This window comes from Hyaena hyaena, unplaced genomic scaffold (assembly GCF_003009895.1).
Source record: "Hyaena hyaena isolate Hyena2069 unplaced genomic scaffold, ASM300989v1 scaffold_186, whole genome shotgun sequence".
Taxonomy (NCBI): domain Eukaryota; kingdom Metazoa; phylum Chordata; class Mammalia; order Carnivora; family Hyaenidae; genus Hyaena; species Hyaena hyaena.
Window position 1 is genome coordinate 2,544,977 of NW_024080818.1, and position 18,467 is coordinate 2,563,443.

General features: G+C 37.9%; 1 protein-coding gene across 2 annotated transcripts in view; it reads right to left on the reverse strand.

Moving 5' to 3' along the window:
- Positions 1-7,297: 7,297 nt before the first annotated feature.
- Positions 7,298-18,467, reverse strand: part of AGTR1 (angiotensin II receptor type 1) — a 48,779-nt gene continuing 37,609 nt past the window's right edge. For both annotated transcript variants that reach the window (XM_039240988.1, XM_039240985.1), the window contains one exon: positions 7,298-9,311. In XM_039240988.1, the coding sequence (XP_039096919.1) occupies positions 8,186-9,265 (1,080 nt within the window). In that variant the 5' untranslated portion in view covers positions 9,266-9,311 and the 3' untranslated portion in view covers positions 7,298-8,185. The remainder of the gene's footprint in view (positions 9,312-18,467) is intronic.

Consider the following 18,467-nt stretch of genomic DNA (forward strand, 5'->3'; position numbering starts at 1 on the left):
ATACAGTTTTAAAGAAATGCCTGCATATCCTCTAGCTAATATACCTTGCTTTGTGTTCATTCAGTACTACTTAGAAACTTGGCTGTAACAATAGCAGCCAGGAGACTGCCAGATCAAAGTAAATCCAGATCTGTAGTCTTTCCCATCACACAGTGCTGGCTGATTCATAGCAACTCTGCTCAGGAGTCTGCATATATGATGTTCTCCTCTCTGTGGTGAACTCTATGAGCGCTTCTTTCTGTTGGTGAACCCCAGCCTGCTTTCAATCTGCCATTTGCCAGAATCAAAGCTTATTTTGTGAAAATTATCATTTAGCAGCTGTATGTACAGATATGGCATAGCAGAACTTCGTCAGGTGTGGAAGGAGTTTCTGTGAGATAGATCCCAACTCATTGGGAGGGTCAGCCAGGATAACTATTTTTCATCTTGTTCAGTTTTTCAAAGGAAGCTTATTAAGATATTGAAAGAATGAAGAAATGGACTCAGGCATATATGACTCATCACCATTTTGATATTTGAAGCAAAGTAATTATATAGTAGCAAATTGGCTTTTAATAGTTTCAAAATTAACATTTATTCATCAAATTTACATCTCTTGTGCACATAGATAAGTATTTTTCAATCATACTGCCTGAAGGGCAAAACTTAGGGTATTTAAACACTTAGAGGATTATTATACAGAGCTTAGTTGTATATGAGTGATTTAGAATTAAATACTGTTAAAACTGAATTCTCTTATTCTAACTTACAGTCTTTTGAAAAAAGATAGTAGTCTAATTCTGGACCTTTCTAATTGTGGAAAATTATTTCTTTGGACCTCATTTACCTCATTTCTCAAGTAAGGTAGATTAACGTGTTGAACGAAGGTCTTGTCCATTGGATTTGGGCAGGGTGGGATGTGGGAGTCACAGGTTCAATGAGATTTAGAGAACATGCAGGTCATTTGAGCTCCCAGGTGATATGGGGTGCTCATTCCTCCCTATACTACCATTTCATTGTCTAGATCATATTTATTATAATTGTTTTGGGAACACAAGAGTGTTTTATCATTGTGCCACCCCAGGGGGAGGGAGATCTCCATTTATAGTACTTTGTAATAGTAGGTACTATCAGTAAGTCCCCTTAGTCTCATCCAACTGCAAATCCTCCCATATCACCACACCCCTTCTCCTCTAACATACATACTACACTGGATGTCCTGTCCTCACCCTGTTCTGAGAAGATCTATGAAAGTGGGACCCTATATGACTTTCTTTAAAATGTTTTTTAAAGTTTGTAAATGTTTTTAAATGTTTTTTTAAAGTTTATTTATTTATTTTGACAGAGAGAGAGAGAGAGATAGACAGGGTAGGGGCAGAGAGAAAGAGGATCTCAAGCAGGCTCCACACTGTCAGCATAGAGCCCAACATGGGGCTTGAGTTCACAAATTGAGATCATGACCTGAGCTGAAATCAAGAGTCGGGTGCTTAACCATCTGAGCCACCCAAGTGCTCTATACGACCCTTTATTGAGTTAGAGACCAAGAATATATTTTGGGACCTAGACTGGTGTCATTCCTGCGGGATGGCAAATGAGTGATGTTCTGGCTGCTACAAAAAGAAAAAAACACATTTTTTAAATTAAACATTTTTTTTAAGTTTTAAAACTTATTTATTAATTGAAGTAAGGTTGACACACAATGTTACATTAGTTTCAAGTGTACAACATAATGATTCAACAAGTCTCTATGTTATACTATGCTCACCACCGGTGTAGCTACCAGCTGTTACCATACAACACTATTACAATACCATTGACTATATTCCCTATGCTGTACCTTTTAGTCCCATGACTTATTCATTCCATAACTGGAAACCTATATCTCCCACTCCCCTTCACCCATTTCGCCCATTCCCCCACCTACCTCCCATCTGGCAACCATCAGTTTATTCTCTGTATTTGTGGGTCTATTTTTCTTTTTTGTTAGTTTTTAGATTCCACATAGAAATGAAATCATATATTATTTGTCATTCTCTGTCTGACTTCTTTCTCTTAGCATAATACCCTCTAGGTTCATCCATGTTGTTGCAAGTGGCAAGATTCCTTCTTTTATGGTTGAGTAATACTCCATTGTGTGTGTGTGTGTGTGTGTGTGTGTGTGTGTTTGTGTACACACATATATAAAAACTTCTTTTTTTTAAAATGTTTTTTATTTATTTCTAGGAGAGAGAGAGAGACAGCGTGAGCAGGGGAGGGTCAGAGAGAGAGGGAGTCACAGACTGAAACAGGCTCCAGGCTCTGAGCTGGCAGTCAGCACAGAGCCCGATGTGGGGCTCGAACTCACGAACCGCGAGATCATGACCTAAGTGAAAGTTGGACATTTAACCGACTAAGCCACCCAGGTGCCCCTATAATATCTTCTTTATCCATTAATTTGCCAATGGACAGTTGGGTTGCTGCCATATCTTGACTATTGTAAATAATGCTGCTAGAAATATAGGGGTGCATATATCTTTTTGAATTAGTGTTTTTGATTCCTTTGGGTAAATTTCCAGGGGTTGAATTACTGGATCATTTGGTATTTCTATTTTTAACTTTTTGAGGAACCTCCCTACTGTTTTCATCACTGGTTGCACCAATTCACATGTCCATCAGTGGTACATGAGGGATAATTTTTCTCCATATCCTTGCCAACACTTGTTATTTCTTGTCTTTTTGATTCTAGCCATTTGGATAGGTTTTAGATGACATCTCATTGTGGTTTTGATTTGCATTTTCCTAATAATGAGTGATGTTGAGGATCTTTTCATGTGTCTCTTGGCCCTCAGAGAGGGAATTCTTATTGGTCAAACAGGAAGGAAAACATGTAGATATCAGCTATGGATGCTGGTTCCGAAGTATGACATGGGCATCTGCAGGGGACCAGCCTCTGCAAGCCAGGGTTGGCCCGGAGAGTGATGGTTGGCATCGGCAAAAGAAGACACGGAGCCAGCCTCTTCAGGTGGACTGCTCAAATTTATTTTTCAGATTAGGGTTTTTATATAGCAAATTCAAACAATAATGCTTAAAAAATTTACATTTTTTGAGTACAGTCATAGGACTTAACATTTCTAAGTTTTCTTGGCAACAGTGATTTCATGGCACGTAATTTCCACTTCAACCAATAAAATTTAACCAGGTAGTCATAACAAAGTTTTACATATTCTTTACTACGTATGACAGAGTATTTAAGGATAAGTGAAGTATATTGCCAGAATACATGAGATCACGGTGCCCTTTAGTGTTTAAATTCAGTGGGCATGCAAAAACAGGATATACTTGTACCCGCAGTTGTAGGTAACAGACTCTCACAACCCCTTACTAAGAAAGAACAATGTCAACATTTATCATAGATGACGTATGGAAATGTTTTACGTGGATCAACTAGAACTTGGTCTCTGCATTTACCAATCTCATTCTTTGACCAGAACAATCCATAAGTTGCCTTACAGGCTTGAGGTCAGCAAGCAAATATTTTTCTAACACTTTTTCGAGAAAGTCCTCCACAACTAGTAAGTCTCGTTTTTGTCTCTGCTTATGGCATAATATGTATTCTTACTGACAATTAGACTCATACAAGGAAAATGAATTCTAGGTCTCTTATAGACCCCATGCATACCGGACTGTCTCCAGTTTTGCTAATTGCTACAATATTCATTAGACAGCATCTGATTGAGGGGGCAGACATGATATTTAGGTGCATTCCATTTTGCAGGAAGGGGGGAACTTTGGGTGATTCTGGTTTCATATTAACCCTAGAATAGACTAACAGCAGAAGTGAGAGTAAAAGGTACAGACAAAGTAGAGAAGAAGAATTCTTCCGGGGGTTCTTCTGACTGCATTGCAGTCTCTTCCCTGGGCCTTGCCATCAGGGATGATCTGCGCAGTCCTTTCACACAGGTGTTTCCCTGGGCCTTGCCATCAGGGATGACTTGGGCAGTTTCGGTGTCCGGCAGGCATCAGGCATGAGTGGAATCAAGAACTCAAGCATCTCGGGGCTTTTTGTCTTTTCTTCACTCTCACTGGGGATATGGTTACTAAAAGATTCCAAACTTAGGTTTCACAACTTCCAGGACTGGGGAAAGGCCGACTGTTCATCAGTATCTGTTTGAAAGATTCTTAAGGAAAGATATCTATGATTGGTTCACTTCAAGCCTGGGCCAGTTAACTGTGGCTTGGGATAGGGTTAGGTAAGAAAATGGCTCATTCTGAGGTGGTCCTGTCCTTGGGTGAGGTGGGGAAATTCCTATGATAAAGAGTGAAGGGACACTGTGTAGATAGTTGCACAGGTGTTCACTGTACAAATATATCAGACAATAGTGAATGCAGTTACAGATGTCATATTTTAACTTTCAAATTTTTAAATTTGAAAAATCTGACCTTCTGACCATTAGCTCCAATATTCTACCTATTCCATTTTCTTATTCCCATTACATTTATTTTACAGTCTCATCAAAGCTTCCAGTCTGGTTCTAGAGAAGACCTTTTCTTCCCTAACATGTAGCCTGAAATAAACAAAAATCATACAGTTGAGTCTTGCCCCATACTATTGTCAACTGTTCATAACGTGCTTCCCTCCTTAATATTTAGGTCCTATCTTCCTCTGGTTGGTCTGGGTCCAGTGGATACAACATGGCCCTGGGGACCTAAAGATACCAATGCAGCTCTTTTATGAAGGTTTCATCCTTACCATTGAGGCAGTAGGCTACCTCCAGGCTTCTTTTCACTCCTCAGTCTCATCTGCTTCTGATTTACTTCCCTCTCTACCCTCAGGGAAATCACCTTTTGTTCCAATATCCAAAATTCCCTGGGACACTTTTGCTTCATTCGCTTCACTTTTGTGATTTGTCTGGATCAATTTTGTCTTCTCTGGCTCCCTATTTTGGCATGTTTTCTTGGGGGTAAAAAGTGGCCCAGTGTACAGAGTTATAAAACTGAGAATCTCTGGTATCAGATCTCTGTGAACCTTTCCATAGCTGCCAATCATGCTACTTCTTACTTGGCTCTATTTCATACTGCCCACATCAGCTGATTGAAATGTTTACTGTTGGACTGTATATTGGGATGATTGGGCACCTGGATTTCTGCATAATTTTATTCCTTTCTGCATAAATTTTAAAGTATTCCAGAATATAAAGATCTCACCTAACTTTGAATATGTCCATGAGGAGTAAATTATGGCATCTCATCCTAACATTTTGATAAGTAGAGTTTCCACTTCAATATTAAGTTGTTCTTACTGAAAAAGCAAGACTAATCACTGAAGTTACCAATGTCCATTTCACAAAATGGGATTGGGAAAAACAATAACAATATAATTTGATGAAATTGAAGTGCAAATGAGGCTTGGAACATGTTTTCATGCCAGCTAATAAATACATGATATAGAGGGTATCTTGTAAATACAGTTATCTGCCAGAAATCTTATCAACTGTAATTTATCAAGTGGTTTGGCAAGTCTTAAGTACTTGTAATCACTTAGTTTAAGATGACTGTTGAATTAAAAAAAAGGAACAGTTATATGTTTGACTTGGAGGGAATTCAAATAGGATAAGTTTACACTATAATTTGGGATGAGCTAGAATTTAATTTTTAGAGGTAATACTTTGTGAAAATAGTAACAGAATGTTGAAAAGTTAGTGGTTGGCATTATATTAGTGAAATTAAAAACAATATAAAAGGAAAATAATATGAGACATTTGTAACCACACTTATTCTCAAAATAAATTCCCTCCCCTTTGGAATGTGAATGTAATAGCCTGCTTTGTGGAGATTCTGGCCAGCCCACTAAGGGCTCTCTGAATGCCCTCCACCTTGCCTGTAGCTTCCATCAACTATTTCGTACATCACCTCAGTCTTTTGACCACTGTTCACTGAGTCAAATGATCACATCAGCCTGCTCCAGGTGGACTCCCAAGCCAGTGAAGCCTCTAGTGAGAAAAAGGAGACAACTTCCCAAGGGGAGCAGAAATGTTACAGTACTTTCTTTAGAGCAGGTGTGTCCCTGCTTGTGCATGTAGTACATGGATCCTTACAGCAATTTTTGCTTTTCTGTTTAAACCTAGTAAATATTTCATGCTGCTGGGGCTGTGGTGAGATATGTTCATACATATATCAATTGTAAATTGTTACAAGTTTTCTGGAAAATATTTGGCAAAATATATTAAGAGTATTAAAAGTGTTCATAAAGTTGTACCACTTCTAGAACTATATCGTGAGGAATTTATCAGGTTCATTATTTGAACGTTTATCACAGTGCAATTTATAATACCAAAAAATAAGAAAAAAACTAAATGCTCCAATTTGAGGACTAGCTAACAGATCAGAATGTGTCTTTCTCTATTTTATAATGTTATGAAATTATTAAAATATTTTAGAGTAATAATGGTATAGCAAGCTACTATGCTATGACATTATGAGAAAAATCTGTGTACAAAGTATACACATACGACTCCAGTATTATGATTTATAAATGTATGTGTGTATAATGAATACGGAAATATAGAAGAAAATGCCCCCAAATGTTAAAGATGGTGATTTTTAATAAGGAGAACTAAATAGAACTTATTTTTTATACTTTCCTATATTTTCTACATTTCCTACAATGATCATGTATGTAATTAGAAAAGTCCTACTATTAAAAAGATTATGTGGGGGCACCTGGGTGGCTCAATTTGTTAAGCATCTGCCTTCAGCTTAGGTCATGATCTCAAAGTTTGTGGATCTGAGCCCTGCCTCAGGCTCTGTGCTGACAGCTTGAAGCCTGGAGCCTGCTTTGGATTCGGTGTCCCCTTTTCTCTCTGCCCCTCCCCCACTTGCATGTTCTCTCTCTCTCTCTCTCTCTCTCTCTTTCAAAAATAAACATTAAAAGAGGGGTGATGGGCATGGAGGAGGGTACTTGTTGGGATGAGCACTGGGTGTTATATGGAAACCAACTTGACAATAAACTATTTAAGAAAAAAACTACTTTCAGACATAATAAAATAAAAATACAATACAGTCTCTTCCAGAAAAATAAATAAATAAACATTAAAAAATTAAAAATAATTATGTGTAAATTAATGTTTTATTTTAATGTTATAAAATGAATTTTTCTTTGTTGTATGAAAAGGTTTAAAAAACTCAAAATGGTGTATTTATTCCATGATGTGGATATAAAAGCTATAAGCAATAGTATTAAACTATCTGTTGTATTAAAATTTAAATGGAAATGGGTTCATATTTAGTTACACTTGTTTGAAAAATAAATCAGCCTCTACTTTAAGCAATGAAGATTGAATACATTGCAATACATTTTTTTAATGTAAATATAAGTTTGCCACATTTTAATCAAGTAACACAGTTTAGAGATATAGAATACATATACAGGTAGAACATACACTTTTTAAAACAGTAAGGCATACTTTATGGTATACAATCTTTTTACCACAAAATATATATACTTCTCAGATATGAAACAAAACTGATATGACTGGGAAGACACTATTACTTGGGACCAGAGTAACACCTTTAAAAGTAGTTTAACTTTTATATATGACTTTAGTAATATCTGCGTACAAATAAGCCAGTTACCTGGCATGCTTTGGCAGTGTGAATCTATAAGACACTTGTTGAATTTCACAAAAGTTTCAGAAACCTGACAACTACTGCTTAGCGAGTCTATGTAGGAAAAGTGCAGTGGCAGGTCCAGGTGGGCCACAGTTGCTAGTAACTCCGCAGGCACAAAAAAGCTTTACTGCCCTTTGGAAATTGGGCAGAGCAGTCTTGAGCTCTGACCTCCTGTTACCCCTCTCAAGGTTGAACACATTCCACATACCTTCATGTGGAAGTCAGAAATAACAGAACAAGAGCAGACTGGGGAGAAGGCATTTCTGTCAGTAAAGTTTTCCTACTGAACACATTCATCCAGTTTCTGACATCATTCTCTGAGTGGCCAGCATCTATCTGATGCAAAATATGGCAGGATGCGGCTTTACTTTTTGTTTTGTTGCACAGGAAAGAAAAGCTTTTGTTCAGATCTTTAGAAAGGTTTGCTGAGACCACATAACCTTTTTCTTCTTAAATTCTGGAAAGTAGCTAATGCTCCTTTGGTAGTGAAGTGCTGTAGAGGAATGTGTGTCTTGCTCGTTCTTTCACAGGATTACTTCATGGACAGGTTTCAAATGTGTCACTCAACCTCAATGCATGAGGCAGACTTCTTGACGGATGTGTTTCCATTATCGGAGGGGCGGTAGGAAAGTGTGCTCATTTTTGTTGATAGGTTTGAGTGAGACTTGGCCTTTGGAGGGATGTATTTCAGGAGCTGGAGAAAATATTTTTTAAATTTTTTCCCTAGAAAGCCATAGAAGAGGGGATTCAGGCAGTTGTTAAAATAAGCTATGCAAATAGTGATGGGCATGGCGGTGTCAACGATATCTGCAATTTTACAGTCATGTATGATGCCCAGCTGAATCAATACATCCAGAAAAGTGAATATTTGGTGGGGAACCCAGGAAAAGAAAAAGAAAAGCACAATTGCCATAATTATCTTGAAAATATCATCATTTCTTGGCTTGTTCTTCTGAATCTCATAAGCCCTCTTTAGAGTCTTCCAAATAAGAGTATAACTTGTAAGAATGATCAGAAAAGGAAACAAGAAACCCAGTATATTCTTAGTTAAGCCCAGCCCAACGGGGAGGGTTGAATTTTGGGATTCATAATGGAAAGCACAAACAGTGATATTGGTGTTCTCAATGAAAAATACGTTTCGGTGGATTATAGTTGGCAAACTGGCCAAGCCAGCCAGCAGCCAGATAATGATGCAGGTGACTTTGGCCATAAGCATAGTACGCCGAAGGCGGGCCTTCATTGGATGAACAATAGCCAGGTAACGATCAATGCTTAGACATGTGAGTAGAAACACACTGGCATAGAGATTGAAACTGACGCTGGCTGAAGCAATCTTACATAGGTAATTGCCAAAGGGCCAGCGATATTCCATGGCAGTGTAGACAGCCCATAGTGGCAAGGTCAGTAAAAAGCATAAGTCAGCCAGTGCTAAATTTAAAAGAAAAACACTGGCCACAGTCTTCAGTTTCATGTAAAAGTAAATGACAATCACTACCAAGCTGTTTCCAAATATTCCCACCACAAAGATGATACTGTATAAAGTAGGGATCATGACAAATATGTAATTGTGCCTTCCAGCTTTGGGACAGTCATCTTGGATTCTTTTAATACCATCTTCAGTGGAAGAGTTGAGGATCATTTTGATCTCCTGGGTTAATTAGTCTTAGACACTATGCCAGATGCACCTGGAGAAGATAAAAATGAAAAGGTAAAAAACAAATAACTTTCAGTTATAAACAAATGTTTTATTTTTCAATCATAGGTACAGTAACTTCAATTTAGTCTTAGGAAAATATAGATCATATTTTCTGGAGAAAAACCGAACTGACAAAGGCTAGGATTACACATTTAAATTAATTTTTAGAACATATTGCTTTTCTAGAAAGTAATAAATATCCTCCAGGCAAATAGAAGTTGGGATGCTATGTGAATAAACTTATCTAGGTTCTTTGCCTTTTTTCTAGAAGTAAATCCTAGCTTCCAAACTGATTAAAAAAGCATACTGTAAATCTCAGAAAATGTTACTGAATTAAATTAGTTATTCAGGAATACTTGAGCTTTTCCAGAGGTAGGCAAGGCTAATTAGTTTTTAACCTCCGAAGTATGACATTCTGTATTTTATTCTTCAAACTATTTCTTTCATTTCACAATCTTTACTTAAATATTAAATTATTAGCATCCTCTCTGAAGTGGTCAGAATAGCTGCCTCTAGGTTACTGAGGACTTGGTCATGGGTGGAACTGATTTAAGTGTTTTTTTTTTTTTAAATTTATTTATTTATTTTGAGAGAGAGAGAGTGAGAGAGAGAATGAGAGAGAGAGAGAGAGAGAGAGAGAGCGCACACACACAAGCAGGGGAGAGGGAGAGAGAAAATCCAAGCAGGCTGCATGTTGTCAGCCAGCATGGAGCCTGATGTGGGGCTCCATCTCACGAACTGAGATCATGACATGAGCTAATACCAAGAGCCAGATGCTTAACTGACTGAGCCACCCAGGACCTGCAGGGAAACTGATTTAAGAAGGGATAAAGGGGAGGGCTCAAAACTTTGTGGAATAGCATTTTTGACATAGTTTACTAGGCTGCCATATGCAATAACCTCTTTCTTCTTTAACTTCAAACTCAGTGTAGCAAAAAAGACTTAATCTCCTAACATTTGTGCCTGCCAGTGATTTCCGGAGTGAATTCTCAGTTTAACCATTTGTATCACAAGAATGCCAAATGAAAAGAATAGGTCAGGATTAACATGTATTTTGTGGGGGCTTAAGACATCAGTAGTTCTTTAGGATTTTTAGAAGAACCAGATGCTCAGGAATGAACTCCATAAAGACTTCTGCAAATATTTGCTTCAATATTTTACATAATCAGCAATCAAGCTATTCATTTACGTGATTTAGAAAATCTACATATTCTGCCCTAGAAGAGTCCATCAGAAAACCCTTGGGAGAGAGGCTGAGGATGCTGGGGCGGGGGTAATAACATCACAGGATGAGGCACAGACATACTCTGAGGTTAAAAGCTCAGCATCTGGCACAGACAAGGCTGGATGGGCAGGGCACGGGTGCTGGGTAAGGATTGTCTTGCTCTCTCAGGCGCAGGTCCCTAGATGAGCAGGGCTGTGCATTCCTTTTGTAGTAAAGTGTCTTGAGCAAGAAGAGGAGCAGAAATACGCTCCTTCTAGACTTCCCAGGATAGCTGTGCTTGGCATCCAAGAGAGCTGGATGAACACATATACCTAAGGTAGTATCTATCTTGGTATAAAGTGGTGCTATGAGAGGGATGAGACTTAGATAGCCAGGTTTTAATAGAGAAGAGTAGGAAGAAAGAGCTTCTTAGGTGGCCTCTTTGCCTCCCCCAGGGAGGTAGTTGCTCTCTTTATCCAAGGTTTTGGCTTCAAGTCCTCATTATCTTCTCTTTTTGTACTCAGCATTATATAATTTAATGTTTTCCCTCTCTTTTTGTTCATGGGGGCATTAGCATCCACAAACAAGCAAATGTCACATCCTCTGTGGAGCTTTCCTGACTTATCTGGGCCATTGGCTGTTTCATTTGCCGAGTCACTTCAGCACTTTGGATGTAGGTTTTGACACTATATCATAATGGTGTTGACCTGTCTTCTCTATCGGTATGTCAGCTGTGTGAGGGTAAGGCTTGTTTCGAATAGTCTTGTTTACTAATGTAGGCCCTTGTCAATTCCAGCAGACAGATGGTAAGTGTCTGATGAATAAGGCAGCCAGTGGACAAATAAATGAGTAAATAGCATATAATTTAAATGCTAGTAACATAGCATAATGAAGTAGTTTCCGTGGGGCTAATGACACAATTTACATTTTGCTCCTGAGAGGATCAAGATAGAAAATACTCATTGTTAACCCAGGCTTCACCCTGGATAAAAAATCAAAACCAAAACTAAACAAAACAGACAAAAAAATCCTTGGTGCTTTTAGAAATATGTGGTTTCTAAAACAGAAGAAGATGAAAAGAGGGAATAATATAATGGAAACTAGGGCTAGGCTCTCAGGGAGAGATGACCTATTTCTTCCTCACCCAGAAGGATTTCCCTACATTTTGCTGATTTTTCAGTTTATTTTATTATAGTTATGGAAATTATGCCAGTTTAGAAGTATAAATTCCTTGAGGTAAACAAATATTCTCTATTAAAAATTAAATACTTAATAAAAGGTTTATGCGCTAGCAGTCATTTACACCTTAATGTGTATTAATTACTTATTTGTTCTTCTTCTAACATCTGGTTGAGATCAGTTGGATTTTGCCTAGGAAAAAAGTGGAAATGTCAAGGTTAAAAAATCTCAAAGATTAAAAAGCAGCCTGAGTGAACTCCATAATTGAAAACTAGGGCAGAGGTAAATATTTGTTTCAGTTTGGGCACAAGGACACTACTAACAGATAGGAGGGGACAAACTTAATGCATTAGGATCTCTTTGGTGCCCTGAGCTTGAGTGCTTGAAAGCAGGGAGGAAATTCTCCTCTTTTTCTTCTTTTCTCTCTTGAGCCTAACTCTAAGGGTATATATCTCAGGCTGGGTCCACTAATACTGTATCTGGAATGAGTAGAATTTTATTGACTAGGTGAGAATTGTAATCATCATATATATCATATATATACATATATGATATACATGTATGGTTACATATATATAACTTCTACGGGAAAAGAGTGCATTTGAAAGGACCAAGTTTTAAACATATTTTGGACTCTAATTCCTTCACAATCTGAGGTCAGTTTCTTTTTCAGTTCCCATTGATCAATATTGACTCATATTTAATACATAAAAGGTTGCTCTGAACAACTAGGGGAGCATCCCTGGAAATTTTAGTAAGGAATTTATTACGTAAATGAGAATATCACTGGAGAAACTCTGGACATCACATTAAATATACTAATAATACTTTACATAAACGTTTACATAAACGTTTATGTAAGTAATGACCAAGACTTCCTACCAGGCAAAGAAACAACTTTTCCGATTCCTGAGGGTAGAGGAAAGGGGAAAGGAATTTTAGGTGATAGAAACAGTGGGAACAAGCACAGGGAAGCATAAATGAAAACGGTGCATCCAATGGGCAGTCATCTGTTTATCCCGTATTCACTGAACACCTACTAGGTGCTGGGGTTAGGGATGCAAAGTGAAAAAGTTCACAGTCCTTCTCCTCCTTTGAGGCATTTGAATCTAGCTGTGGGGTGAGGGGGGGGAGGGGGACAAGACCTTTAAAGACAGAATTACCTCCAGTGTTGAATACTATACCATCAGTTGAATACTGAATACTATAACAGGGTCATGTGGAATGTTCTGTATTTATCATTGACCCCGTTTTTTTCATGGGGGACTTGGGGAGAGATAAGGGGCACTTCCCAAAGAAGATGGCATTTGGACATTGGAGGATGTATGGAAAACACAGCGGTTAGAACTTAAAGGCAACAGCTGGCCAGCAGAGGTAGAGTAGAAATTGTCATCACTTGAGCTGTCTCCGTACAGATGTCTGCAGCAGTATCTATGGGAGACTGCTCTTGTAAATTTACAGATATTGCACAATCCTCTGGGCAGTGCTGCAGGGTCTGAATGTGCACTGGATGCCATACTGGTGTGTAAGAAATAACATTCTCTGGCACTGTTGCCACTGATAGGCTTCCCTGGAGAAACTTGATTCATAGGAAAGAGGGAAAATGGAACACTTGTGATTAGTAGGCCCCTATGATTGATGCTAAGTGAATGGGAAAGAGTAGGGTTCTTTTCTTTTTGAAGCAGAAAAGGATGCTGTTTTGATGAGGAGCTGAAGGAAAGAGATGTGATCTATTAGGAACAGCAAACTTATGAGTCCTAGAAAGCAGCTACATTTCGTTCTTCTCCTAGTAGGGTTTTAGGCAGGTAGGATATATGGGTTAAAAACACAAGAGGATCTACCCCTCTCCAATTTGGGGTCTCACCATAGCTTTTACATAAGCTCTGTGTCTTATATGAATTCCATAACACTATTTCATCTTGGGGGAAAGGAGTGGGATTTGGAGTCAAAATACTTAGAGTCTTCTTTTGCCAATTACAGATCTGTAGGCTCTGGGTCAGTCACCCAATTTCTCTGAACATGAGCCTCAGTTTCCTTATCTGTAAGAAATGGGGACAGTGATTTTTATTGCACACGATTGTTATGGGAATTAAATAAGATAGCATGAAAAGTACTGGGCATATCTTTCAAAGAGTAAATGTTTTATTAAATGTGTTTTTAAAATATTTACTATAATTTTTTGAATGCAAGTTAAACATTGCCTTAGCCATGGCTTAAAAAAAAACATGAAAGATTTTTTTTAAAGGTTTATCATTGGTAAGTGCCTTCTCTTGCCATTAAAAAGCTAAAAATACCAGGATTTTGTTCTTTCAGAGTATGAGTAAAACAATCATCTTAAGCAGCTGAATACATCGGCCATGAGTCAGGTGAGAACTTTCAGTCTGCTGTAAACACAAGGTTGGCTCCTGGTGGCCACACTACATTTATCCACAATTGCTTTCATAGCAGATGCCTTGTATTTCTTGACAGCTTCCCTCATTTTTAAAAACAAGCCTAAGATAGAAGATCCCTCCCTCCCTCCCTCCCTCCCTCCCTCCCTCCCTCCTTCCCTTCCTTCCGTCTAAGAATATTTCCCCAAGACTTTTGATTAGAATATTAATACCTTCTTAAGCTTTTAGGCAAGCCAAAACCAATCTAATTAAATTGTTCATTACATGCTCCTTTTTTAATGAGTTTGCAATCTAAGGGAAAAAAATACCACATAGTTTCCTATGATAATAAAGAGAGAACTAAGAGACAAAGTAATTATATTTTAGAATAATCTTCTATCAAAGTATCTTTCTCAAATATCTAAAAGGGTAGACTAGTGTTTATAAGTCATTTGCTTTTAGTGCTGGGCAGCACAATAAACCATCCTGTTCAAAAGTCATTGTCTTTATTGCTTTTATTTTATAATTCAGACTTTAGAAAGCAAGTGTTTCTGTTCCTGTGTGTTTTTCCCCCTCAGTAATGAATGAGGCATTCTACAGGGAGCAACTGGTAGTCAGTATCCATTTGTGAATTCATTGAATCATAGAAGTTGGCAGTAAAATTTTTATGGTTTCTTTTTTCAGATTCACTTGTTCTTATTTTTTAACCTTCTGTTCTTATTTTATGGGATCTATTTGTACCCTTTTCTCTTTAAACATTTTGAACATCTGTATGTTAAGAGCTCCTATCCAATTGCTTTACTATTTGTAGGTCGTAGTTCTTCTTGTATAAATTCTATTTGTTTCATCTGTAGACACTCCTTCTTGGCATTTGCTTTTATCTTAGGTTTTATAATCTTTGACTACGAGTTAATCTATAGTGGGAATTAACCTCTTTAGGAGACCTGGCGTCTGTATGGTGGTGGCCTGTGAAATTTCTGCTTGGGTATACAACACTCAATTGATTTGGAAGAGTCTTTAATGCCAGTTCTCAGCCTAGTTTCCAACACCATATATTTTCTTCAGGTACTGCAGATTAGGCCCCCACCCATTTTCAAATTTTTCCAGGTCTGCAGAAATTATCCAGTCTTTGGTCACAGTCGGCAGTAATTTTCCAGTTTCTGGCTTTAACCAAGAAAGCCAGTTTTGTTTGCCATTAGTATGTGTTTCTAATTATCTTAACTTCCATCCTGGTAAACTCATTAAAACTTTATCTTGGCTGTGTAACTGGTATTGGTTCTTTTCTGGCCATGTGGTCTCAAATCTTATTCAGAGCTGTGATTTGATATTTTATGTGCTTAGAGAAAGAAGGGTAATGTTCATGATGCTTAGGTTCATTGTCTTCATATTGAGGAATTTGCCCTACACATTATTTGGAGATAATGGTTAAGTTGCTTGGACCCCAAAATCTTTGGATTATAGTCTTGCCATGATATTCATGCCCACCCCCAATCCCATCATGCCTTTCAGTGAAGCATCCAAGCCCTTCTGGTGGTACTCTCCTCCATGGTGGTAATCCTGGCAGCCATGAAGAAGAGAGCATGGCAGAGAGCTTGGTTCCATGGGGCAAGTGACCAGAACTGCTTTTAAATCAAATGCATGAGAGAATGGCTGGCAATCTCAGCCTAACCTCTCTATGTTGTTTTATTTTAAATTATTTTTTCATGTTTACTTACTTATTTTGAGAAAGCGAATGAGCGAGTGGGGAAGGGGCAGAGTGAGAGGGAGAGAGAGAATCCCATGCAGGCTCTACACTATCAGCATAGAGCCCAAGGTTGGACTGGATCCCATGAACCTGAGCTGAAATCAAGAGTTGGATGCTTGAGCCACCCAGGTGCCCCTACTCTCTCTACGTTAAATACTTTACTTGGAGTTGATTTTGTTCACCTGCTCATTGAGGTAGGTGGATGTAGGTGGATGTTTGTCTTAGCACACACAATATGTTTGATCACAATTACTAAAGCCATACTAAATAAGTACTCAAGATTCAGTGTCCTTAATGAATGGCTGCATGATATGTCTGAGTGGTAAACAGTGGTTTCTGGCACTCTTCCCAAGTCGACATCATCCACTATGGCCTGCCCTCACAAGAAATGAAAACAGCACAGCCGCTTTCTTATTTCTGCACATACCAGTTGTAACCAACTGTGGTGATGGCGGTTAAATGTATTGTCATCCTCAACTAGCCCTCCCCTTTGCTTTCCAAAACAGCCCCCAAGAATAGAAAGAACTCAGCTTTATGAAAGAAATTCAGCAGTTCCTTCCCAAGTTAGGGTATACATTCCAAGGAGAGTAAATTGTGAATCCTAAATTTTTGCTTGTTAGAAATTATTCAATACTTTATACAATATAACACTAAATTACAATTAAATTTCTCTCTGCTTCAGATACTTCTACTTATTATAAGTTATTTTTTAAGCAACCTACTTGTCATGAATGTCCCAAGCCCCCAAACAACTCCTTTAATTCTTGTGATATTTCTTCCCATTCTTTCCTATCCTGAACTCTTGGCTGTTTTTGTTGTATACTTTTTTTTTAATTTCAAAAAGAAAAGAGAAACAGGGGTGAGGTATATGTCATTAAGTCTAATCATATGCTAGAAATCTTCCTTTGACATATTGGTGCTAGAAAATATTCTTATTTATATATAGAGGCCCATCGAAGGCTTTAGTGAGTCTCAAAAGAGCTGTGCTTCACCGACTAGGAGAAAAATAAAATAAATCTAACTTGGAAGAAAGCTTGTATATAAATAAACTCCTGTCCTTTTACACTCCCAGATTCCTCAAACTTAGGGACTCAGAGAATTTCCCCAAGGGAATCATAACCACATTTTAAAGAATCAGCATCTCGACCATTCATCAAAGGGGAGGAAACATAATTTTTAACAATATGGCTCTTGGAGACTGTTTACAAGCTTTTCTTTTTCAGCACATGAAAAAAGGCAGCTCCTATGTGGGCATCTCAGTCAACAGCCCTTTTATCCGACTTGTGAGGAAAACCCACAATTCTGTTAAGCCGCTGAATGTTTGCTTCTCTGAGACTCCAGATCAGCAGCATAAACTGCTTATCTCATTTCAGATTCCACTTTAAGGGGGATGAGGAAAGTTACTGGGAAGGAGAGGAAGCACAGATTAATTCATACTTTTAAGAAATTATGCAATTTTTTTATAGAATTTCTATGTGTTATGAGCTTTATGTTAGGAATTACTGGCCACATGGCAATTCATTTCAGATTAAAGTTTTTAACATTTTGGGGCCCATGGGAGGCTCAGTTGGTTACGTGTCTGACTTCGGCTCAGGTCATGATCTCATGGTTTGTGAGTTCAAGCCCCGCATCGGGCTGTGCTGACAGCTCAGAGCCTGAAGCCTGCTTTGGATTCTGTATGTCTCTCTCTCTGCCCCTCCCCTGCTTACATTCTGTCTCTCTCTCTTCTCTCAAAAATAATAAACGCTGAAAGAATTTAAAAAAAATAAATTTTTTAACATAGAAATCACATAATCATAAATTTTAAGTAAAGCTAGAAGGATCAACTATTCCGTGTATTAGACATGTTACCCCAAATTGTCCAATGTTCAAATTGGTCCTACACAATGTAGAAGGAAACTAGGGTTCTAATTTTGGCTTTCTCATTCACTAGCTAGGTGACCTTGAACCAGTCACTTAGCTTTTCTATACCTCTGCATTCTGAGGGAGCTGACATATGGCTAAAGAAATCTCTTGAAACACGGAAACATTATAATCTTTTTTTGGAGTAGCTATATATCTTTTGAAGATAAAGGTAATAATGGCTTGATAAGTAGAAATGACCTGATAAATCATCAAATCAGCCAAAATCTATCAATACAGATGTTATTAATACCACAACGATTTAATAACATTCTCTAGTTAGATACAAGAAATCTTTTTCTTAAAAACAAAATAAATTTTACCTTTTACTGAAGATAAATAAACTCCACATAAGAGTATTATATTGCAGTGATATTGGTTTTTCTCCCCATTTTTTAGATTATCTACTTAAAGAAATGGTTTCCCAGCACAGCATGTGGATAGCTCGTTGTGACCCTAGGTTATTGAGGTCAAGGGTATAGGTTTGAGCCCTCTCTGGACTAGCTAGATTAGTTTCTAGACTGTGAGCCTCTCAGGCATCCCTTGTATTTATTATTCATTGGCAGTTCCACACAAGAAGGTAGACAGATTGTGTCATGGCTGCAAATCAAAATTAGAAGCAGGTCCTACAGTTAGGGAGTCAGGATTATGTCATTTTATGAAAAAGGAGGCAGAATGTGTTATTGTTAAAATAACTCCTACAAAACAAACCTACTTCCAGATTTGTGTGTGGGGGGGGAAATACAA